At 39.9% G+C, this 10071-nt stretch overlaps 1 protein-coding gene across 1 annotated transcript; it reads left to right on the top strand.

Moving 5' to 3' along the window:
- Positions 1-7781: 7781 nt before the first annotated feature.
- On the top strand, positions 7782-9185 carry LOC306907401 (paraneoplastic antigen Ma1 homolog; the record flags this gene model as incomplete). Its single annotated transcript, XM_079479457.1, has 1 exon — positions 7782-9185. One exon carries the CDS (start codon positions 7782-7784, stop codon positions 9183-9185), a length of 1404 nt encoding a protein of 467 aa, XP_079335583.1.
- Between the last annotated feature and the right edge of the window lie 886 nt (positions 9186-10071).

Here is a 10071-nt window from a genome sequence, read left to right as displayed (position 1 = left end):
AATCAGAATTTAATAAATAACTCCCATCATGTCTGAGGGCAATTATTTCTGCGTCGCAAACCGACTAAATTCGCTTAGCTTTTGCCGACACAAAATTTCAGAAGTGTGTGACAGATGTCAAACAGTCAGTCGCTACTAACTCCAATTTCCAATCCGCACCCGCTATCAAACGTTTTATTTACAGCGGCACCTTTAAGAGTATGCTGTTTACATGCAAATATGCTGTTGCAACTTGAGTTCTTTTGAGTTCTGTTTCTCATCTTTATCTTAATATCATAACCATATGAGATAGATTTTTATCAAAGACAGGTCCATCAATTATTCTTTGTCATTACCTCAGATGAAAGGCAGTTTTTCATGTCGGGTAGCTTGCGGATCTGCGGTGAATGTAGTTTACTTTGTTGTAGCTTGTTTTCTTCAATCTCAACCTGACTGAACCTTCAAGGCTCGGTTGCTTCTTGAGTCCATCTGGAGTTGTGGATTTAATAAGGACGGAGGTCGTTCGAGGGGATTACTTTTTGTGGATTGGGATTTGAGATTTGGATGTGATTGATAAAAATTAGGTTTTCTTTTGATGGCTGTTCATGTGGTATGTGACGTTTGACTTCTGTGTCATAATGCCATAATGCCATCAAGCATCACATTCACCATCTCGTCTCTGACCTCAGACAAAGCAATAGAGGTGTCAGAACCAAAGGCTTCATTCAGAATGATTACCATTGTTTTGTCTTCATGTTCATTTAATTTCCCCTGTTTTCCCCAGAAAGAATTTCAGTTTTGTCTTCAGGCATAGATTGAGAGTAATCTGGATGCAATTTGAGCAGTGTGGAGCACAGGTGAAGCCGGAATGGCAGGTCTGTCTGAAGGGTTTGTGGGTAATGGTGGTTAACTGGTTGTGAGGTGATTTGCTCAGAGTGGCTGATTTGGGAGCTTGGTCCGGGTCGTTGTCGGGGCTGTCAGTGTGATGGTTAGCGGTGTCAGAGTTAATGCGAGGCCGTCCAAGCAGAGCGAGTAACCGTGGTCTCTCTACAGACCAGTGTCTGTCACAGCTGGGGAGCGGCCTGTCAGCCCATCAAATCTGTCCCGGCCTGATAAACACAGACCAACAGCTCAGCCATTTACGATCACCCAGCTTGCCTCTGGAAAATTGAAAAGATGTGATTGTTTATTTATTCATGCAGGAATAATGCAGCTTTTATTAAAAGAGGGAAATTAATGTATGGCCTCCTGTTTGAGGTAATAAATCAGTCACGTTCAGGTAAAAAGGGAGATTTGCCTCTTTGTTTACTTTCTTAAAGATTGCTTATTACAGGCTTATTATTGTTTATGGCAATCTCATATTAATCATGAGTGCCTATACAGTAATATTGCATACCCCATATCTTCAAAGAGAATTTAGTTTGATCAAATTTATGAAAGATAGATATAGCTGTACCATTATTTCCATAAAAACACAAGCAGCTAGAGGTGGGACTATAGCACGAGCAAGCAACACATCATCACATTGATCCCTTCATAATTTGTACAATAATAATAACTAGTTTTTAACAAGTTGACCATCTTAAGCATGAGAAGCCAGCACGTTTAACAGTGTAAAGAAGTCAGAATGCTTGACATGATAAAACACACTGATAAAAAGTCCACTTTTAAAAAATAAATGCAGTGCAATTCTGTCCTCAATTTGACAACTTAAATATTTTTGTTTATTGATTTTATAGTCAGACTGTAATAAAAAAAATGAAAACACTAAAGATTGTTAAATAAAAACTACAGACAAAAGATAGTTCAGTGTAAGGTCAATTTTTTTCATTAATGGGACAATAATTCATAAAAATGTAAGTCTTAATTCATCCCAAACTGTATGACTTTTCTTTTTGAGCAGAACACAAAATATATTTTGAAGAAGGTTGGGAGCCGAACGAAATGGGCCCCCATTGACTTCCGTTGTTTGGACACAAAACCACTGACACATTTCTCAAAATATCTTCTTTTGTGTTCCATATAATAGTCATACATAGGTTATGAATGACATGAGCCAGTATAAATGACATCTTTTTAAATTTGGGTGACCCATCCCTTTAAGCTTAAGCTATAAATGAAGGGTTCACAATAATCACTTTTTTGTTGGGTGATTGTTCTGAATGTTAGAGTATTTTGCTTTCATGTTAGCGTGTTGCAGAATTTCTATGTTTTCAACTGTGAAGTTAAATAATTGTGTCATTACTAATTGCAGGAAACACTCTTTTATTGTAACTTCCTGTGGTAAGGAAAAAGATTGAGAATGGTGGAGCTACACCTTATTATAGCCATTTGTTTTTTAATATTGCAAAAATCCATTCCATTATTTCAGACTGTGCGAAATGGGGAATTCATCAATATGTGAATATGCATTTGAAGCTTTAGTACAATTAAATGTACTCCAAGGATTTTTCAAGCAGCCCCTTGCACCTTGACAAATGTTCCCGTTCATTTTCCTTGTATTTATGTCCCTCCTTCTTTTCCTCTGTGCAGAAAGATGAATGAATGCAAACCTAAACCATGTACATGTGAAGTGTTCGTGTACATTATATATGATCGCGGTACTGCTGTTAATTCATTTTTCCCAGCAATTAATTACCTCTCAACATTTCTCGAACTCCTATAATATCCTTAATGTTTAGGTAATGAAACGTTCATGTTAATGGATGAGGCCAGATATACAGTGAAAAGCGCATTAACTGTTACTAAACAAAAATCGGATTATGAAATTATTCATTCTCATAGACATGCTGTAACATGTCCTCTAATCAGCACAAGAACAGTAAACAATAAAGATTTATTTAACACCAAATCCATAAATGCAATTAATAGCATATAATTTATTGACCGTTTTAAATGAAGTCTTTAGGACACGGCCTTTGTTCACATGCTGTCCATCAGAGCTCATAAAGAGAAACATGGCAGTGTCTCTCTCCATCACTCCTGAACGAGCGGTACCTCATAATGTGTCAGAAGCTCAAGCGGCTAGGCTTTTACTTTTTCTGCGCAGTGACCTCGCATTTTTCATTGCCATAGCTGTGCTGTTATGGCCCCGAATAACGCTGACCGTGTCTCTTTTGTCTATTAGCTAAAGTGTTGTGGCTGCTGAGGAGCTGGAGGGGGTCTTAAAGTGTCTACTAAGTGCAGGACACACTCATGCATCACTGAAGTGCTCCCCGACGCAGAATGAGCTCAGGTCTCGTGTGCGTCCTGTAGGAAAGCTTATAGCGCCACAAATGTGCGATTCTTTTTGCTTTGTTCAGTGTAAAGTGATGTTTTCGTCCCTGTTTGTATACTTAGGCCGTGAGCTATGCATTTAGAGGCATTTGGGAGAATTATTGTTAAACGGTTCCTCAAGGACAAGTCAGCAAACTTTTAATTACAATTCATTTTTTTCCCACTGGATTTGAAGGGAAATATGAAAGTAAGAGCTCCATTTTCAGGTGACATTTTAGTTTTTAGTACATTTCGCGTTCGCACTCATTTAATGAAAGCTACAAGGACAGCGAGGCCATTACCGTGTCCCACACTGAGTGCTCCAGAGAAAGGTGTTTTCTTTGTGTGAAATTGCTCAACATTTCCATAATCTTTGAGCGGTGAAGTGACTTGTAAAATGAGGATTGATGTGTCCATTTGTATCGAGCCGGTCTGGTCTGGTGGAGAGGTGCCTCTACCTCCTCCGCCGTTAATGCGACACAATTCTTCAGTTTGATTCAGACAGATTTTAGAATTACACTCAACTATATTGAAATAAAAACTTTCTTCGTGCACTTTGCTTTTTCGCCATACTTACTGTCAAGGTTACGGCCATGAGGTTGTGTCGAGTTTTTACCTCACGCCAGAAAATCAGTCCAGTCTATAATCATTTAGATCTGAATGTGCTGTCTGCAACGTTGTTTGTGAATGCTGCGTTCTGTTTAGTTTGTAGCATTGTAGTTTGTTGCATGAGTCACAGAACTGGGGAAGAACAGATAGAAACAGGTGTTTCAGCAAGAGCCCTACGTTATGAAAAGCAGAGGAGCACCTTGTGAGACTTCATTTATCTTCAGGTGTGACTGGAAGAGAAGACATTTGTCATGTGGAACAGTGGAATTAAATATGAGAGTGAAATGAAAAAGCGGTTTAATTTTAGAAGGTATATTTCAACCTGTAATTTTAGCCACCTTCAAGGACCTCTCCATCTTCCTTCTGCATATTCTGGCTCTTGAGACAGTTTTAGAGCTCGGTCTTTCGGCATTGTTTTAGTTGGCTGCATTGTAATTACTCACCCTCCCAAATCTGTATACATTGTTCTTATGAACACAGAGAAAGACATTTGTAACAAAACAGTTCTTGACCACCATTGACTACTATTAGGAATAGTTGCTTTATACATTTCTTTGTTCAATTGAACACACAAGAATATATTTTGAAGAATGTAGGAAAGCTTTATCTGTGTTCATCAAAACACAGAAATTTGTAAAGATTTGGAACAATTCAAGGGTGAGTGAATTATGTCATTTCATTTTTGGGTAAACTGTTCCTTGAACATTTTATGTTGGATGATTTTATGTAGAAAACATTAAATCGCAACAAAATGATGAGTTTCACAGGCTGGGTCACATTTCAGTTTGTATGAAGGCATATCATGAGAATAGCTTTTTGAGCAGATAAAATGGCTGGTGCAGTGGCTATCAGACCAACAGCTGGGCTGATTGATGATTTGAATCAGGTCTTCACCATCTCCTCAAAGCGACCTGGGCAGCCTGGCCTGCTAGGTGTGCCTGACCCCGTCGTTAATTCATTATCTCATTATAACACAGCTGTCAATATTAAAAGGAGTTCGTACAAGGGAATTTGTGAGCCCAGGTTCAGAGGAATAGACAATAACCATGGCCTTGTGTGATGTTTACTTTATCGGCTGTGCACAGGTGGTCCGTGTTTCTGCCTCTGGATGGGCCCAGAGAGCAGATAAGAGTCGTAATAATGCCAAGTAGAAATAACACGAGCCACAGATGGAGGACACACACGCATACACACCACCATGTCATACTATCCATCCTCACTATTGTTGTAGATCATACATTCTGTGTTTGCTTTCCAACCTTACTGATATTGTTTGTTTACAGGCCCTCTATGGGATGGGAATAAGGTAAATATCATGCATTACTTACTGCTTATTACACAGAAGAAGAGTAAATATGGTGGCATCAGGGGCTTTTGGATTGGAAATGGGAATGTCTTTATAAAGAAAGAATAATATAATTTTATTATTACTTTTGCATGGCCTCTAATGCTGCATCGTGCATGGAGTGTAATTGAAACTATTTTTAAAGTCTGATTTGAGTGATAAAAAGGTGAGTGGCTGCAATATGTGCCACAGCCGTGCTTGCTATATTGAGTTACTGTATATTGAAAGGTTAAACGGTGACAAGAGTAACAAGGAATTTCAAGGTTTTTTTACACACTGTTTATGCCCGTGACCTGCATCTTCACCGCAATTTATCATTGGTAACAGTTTATATTGGCAAACGCATGAGATACTGTGACACTGAGGGAAAACAATGCTTCAAACCGCATACCAAGCTAATTGCCACATCAAAAATACGCCTTTGTGAGTCACATTGAAAGCATATTTCTTTTTTTAGTGCATCTTTAAATTCCTGTCTGTTGTTGTGAGAACTGGAATGAGGGTGACATGTGATGATGCTGCCAGCAAGGACATGTTGCCAGATGTTTGGTAATTCCTCCTGACGCCAAACAGGAAATAGCTTACTGTGGCTCAGTGGTGAGAGCATGGCGCTAGCAATGCCAAGGCCATGGGCTCAATCCCAAGGGATTGCACATAGTCAAAAACAAATGTATAGTACAATTCAATGTAAATTGCTTTGGATTAAAGCGTCTGCCAAATGCTTACATGTAAATGTTGGTTTTAGCCGCAGTCCAGGGTTTCACATTCAACTTTCTCACCAAACAGGGATGCAGAAATAATGGCATGTTTCTGATAAGATATTCCTGCCCCAAATTTACACTGTTTGGCTGTAGTAGTTAGCATAGTTTAATCGAAATATCAGCAAATAATCGCTATTGGTCGATAAATATCCAATAATCAAGGCTGATATATCCTCTCAATCAAAACAGGAGAGGAACATGCAATGAATTTGTGATCTTTATGTAGAAAATGCGATGATACATCACCAGTTTGATGTTCAATCATTATAATAACATTCAGAAAGTTACGAAATATTTATTTAATCTTCACTATGTGCATCGGCAGATAATACTCCGAATGATCGACTATCGGTATCGGAGGAGAAATTAAGTATCGATACGTACTCTAAAGTACTATAAAAGGTTAACTGTGTAGGGACTCTTTTATTTTTGTTATATATGCCTTATTTTGGGGAATTTCAGAGAATTTTAAATACATTTGATATTTTGTTTTTGTTTGCATTGTGATGTAACTAAATGTACCAAAATATTTTGTTTCTTTATTATTCTTACTGTTTTCCTTTACTCAAATAAGGTGTTCTGTTGAACTGAAGAGTACTAATGTTAACCAATCAGCATTGAGCTTGTTTGAAGTTTGCGTACGCAAGTTGCGTTAAGTTACGTTGTGGAGAGAAGGAAGGAGATCGCACATGGCGAAAAGAGTTCAGCACATGTCCTCGGTCTCCAGAAAGTGAGCGTCATTCTTGGAGACTTCGCTACTTAGTACAGGCCCAAAGTGACAGATAGAACATTCATCCTCTCGATTAGTTTTTTGTTTGTTTAAAGTGTTGTTTTACTTATATAATTTCAACCCATTCTGCCGTTGGTTTGCGTCATCGGTGTCAAAAGAAGCACTTCCAGACCACTCGTAACGGTGGTGGAGGGGGACGAGATTCATCGGAACCTGCCTTGTTGAGCATTTGGATTGGACTTTCGCTCCGCTGCGCGGCAGCGGGACTGTTCTTTTAGCGGCTCGTGCTGTAAGTGATCACTTCATTGCTTCGTCATTTCCTTGGATGGAACGTAAGTGAATTCGTCTCGACAAACGCTCTTGATGTACTGAGTTACCTTGAGTCTATTCCCTTGACAGTGCACCAACGATTGGGCCCCAACGGCTAGCCAAAAGAGTGTGTTTTGTTCATGAAAGACTGCGATCGAACTCATTGTGTTGATACTGAGTGTATTTTGAAAAATGAGAGATATTGTGAGTTTTCAATAATCATCCGCTGTATGTTCTTTTTTTCACTTGAAATAAGAAAGGAGTGTGTATGTATATATATATATTTTTTTTGAGGGTGATAAATATTGAATGCTTAGAGATTGTTTAGGCTATTGCATACTTGATTGTTAAAGGAGGGGGCAGCTATTATTTTTGGTTTTATTTATTTTTTTTTCAACAACAAAAAAGGGGTTTATATTAGTGTCAAATTAATAAATCTTTAGAATTTTTCCCCTTATTTGGAATATTTTGTATTGATTTATTTAAAAAAAAAACGAATTAATTGATAAAAGAGAAAAAAACAAACCTCCGGACAATTCAACATTCAATTTCCGGGAATCCAGGTTTTCTGGTTTGGGAAAACATTTAAATTAACCACTAAGGTTGAGAAAAGGGTTACATTTTTGGAGGCACCGCTGGGATCTTATTTTTTTTTTTTTCTCTTTTTTTCCCCCTGTTGACCATTGTTTATATTTTCTTCTACAATTTAGTGTAGCAGTAACAGCTGATCTGAAAAGAGTTTGTTTTTTTATTTTTGCAATAATACTAGTTACTTGCATTCACTTTCAAAATCATGGATCTGTCGCAGACTGTTGAGTGGAGCAGAGAAGAGAGTGTTGATGTCTCACGTGCTGTTGTTTTGAGCAAAGTTCCTTTGGACACCAGTAACGACACTATTGAAAAAGTGTTAAACACAGTAAAAGTTTTCGGTCGCACTAGAATACGTGGTCGTCGTGGTGATGTAACGGGCAGATGGTTGTTTATTTTAGTGGAGACCAGTGCTGATCTAGATCGCGATGTTATACCTCATGAGATAGGTATAGAAAATGAAGCTGGACCCTGGAGTGTCAACTTAACGGGTAGTTCAGTAGTCCATGGTCCTGTCTCTGAAAGTGATACATTCCAGTTCAAGCTGCATGCCTTGTTACAACAGGAGGGAAAGTCTATGGATGAAGTGAAGGCCATGATTTTGGAAAATCAGCCTCTTAAATCTGACATCAGTGTGGACTTAGTTGATGCCATTGGCAAATTAGTAGATCGGTGTAATCAGGTGTCTAGTGATGGGCCTAGTTACAGAAAACTGAGGTTGTTCTCGGGGTTAAGACCTGTCCCTCTAGGTGAGGAAGAGTATGAAGTCTGGATGGAGCAGGCAGCTCAAATGATAAGTGAATGGCAATGCACCGAATCTTCAAAGAAGCAGCGTATTGTTGAGAGTTTGCGAGGTCCTGCGGCTGATATTGTCAGGTTTCTTAAAGTGAGTAGCCCATCGGCGACAGCAAATGAGTACTTAGCTGCCCTTGAGACTGTATATGGAACTACTGAGAGTGGGCCTGACCTTATGGCTAGATTCCGTCATACCTACCAGGAAAATGGAGAGAAACTTTCAGCTTTCTTGTACCGTCTAGATAAACTTCTCCACAGAGCATTGTTGAAGGGTGGGATTGAGGCAGCCGGCATAAATAGAGCCAGAATGGAGCAGTTGATTAAGGGGGCTCTGACAAATGATATGGTTGCTCTGCGAGTCAGAATGACTCACACACTGCAAGATCCCCCTTCTTTCTCACAGTTGATGAAGGAAGTTCGAGAGGAAGAACACTGGGTAGCTGCACGAGAGAATATTAAAGCTTCTGTTGCCAATGTTACCTCTCCCCAAATGCTTGTGCCGCCTGAGTTGCATAGTCTGAAGAAGGAGGTTAAAGATTTGTCTACTCAGGTGAGTCAACTGTTGAGCGTGGCCACTGTGACCCCTGCCTCTGACCGTGCCCCACAGACAACACCGACAAAGGAAGCTATGAACCGAGATAGTGCTTGCAAGCTTAAAACTTCCAAGTCAACTTTGCCTGGTATCTTTTGCTATAACTGTGGTGAAGATGGTCATAAGAAGTGGGAATGCAAAGCACCTGAGGATCTCCGGAAGGTAAATCAGAAGCTGATGAAAATGCACCGCTTACAGGGAAACTTCAGCGGAGCTCTGTGATTGAACGGCGCGGAGCTCCAGAAAACCTACGTTCCACTCATGTTTCATTTCTGCTTGATGTTGGCCAGCCACAATTGCCTGCAGGTTTAGTAGGGCCTGTCTCTGAGGTGCCTGTTCAAATTGAAGGGATTTACGCAAAAGCTGTTCTTGATAGTGGCTCTCAGGTTACTTTATTGTATCGGAGTTTCTATGATACATATCTGAAGCACTTACCTCTTCAGCCTGTGGAAAATCTTGACATAAGTATCAGTAAGTTCACATAAGTATCCATACGATGGATACTTACCCCTCAGACTTGAATTCACTGAGAATGTGGCTGGGGTGCATCAGGTTGTTGATACCCTCGCAATCGTGTGTCCAGACCCTTTGAAAAGAGAGGGGATAGCCATTTTGGTTGGGACCAACACCAGCTTAGTAAAGAAGCTGCTTGAGTCTTGTCGCGAACAGGCTGGAGAGAGGTTCCTAAACGTGTTGACTATGCATCCTGTAATACGCGAGGCATTTGAGTCTATTCAACAGACAGACGTGTGTCAGGAAGATCCGGACAAGCATGGAACCGTGTGGTTTGTGAAACCTTCCCCTGTTGTCTTGAAGCCAGGCCAAGTTATGCAACTCCCAGGTCTACCTAAATTACCCAGTCAGATGACCCAATCTTTGTTGTTGGTAGATGGAGCGGAAGTTGATAATACCTTTACTGCTGACTTGCAAGTGAGACCTGAAGTTCATTCTGCAACGATTGTGTCCAGCCGTCGGGTCACCGTGACTGTCAGAAACACGTCTACAAGAGAAGTATGGATAAAGCGAGGAACTCCTCTTGCTCATGTGTTTCCTGTCACCATGGTGCCGCAACTTTCCTCCAACCAACAGTCAAAACAAAGTAACTTGT

Source organism: Barbatula barbatula (assembly GCF_947034865.1).
Source record: "Barbatula barbatula genome assembly, chromosome: 18".
Classification (NCBI taxonomy): Eukaryota; Metazoa; Chordata; class Actinopteri; order Cypriniformes; family Nemacheilidae; genus Barbatula; species Barbatula barbatula.
Note: the sequence above shows the minus strand (reverse complement) of the source record. Positions and strands in the feature narration are given on the sequence as shown.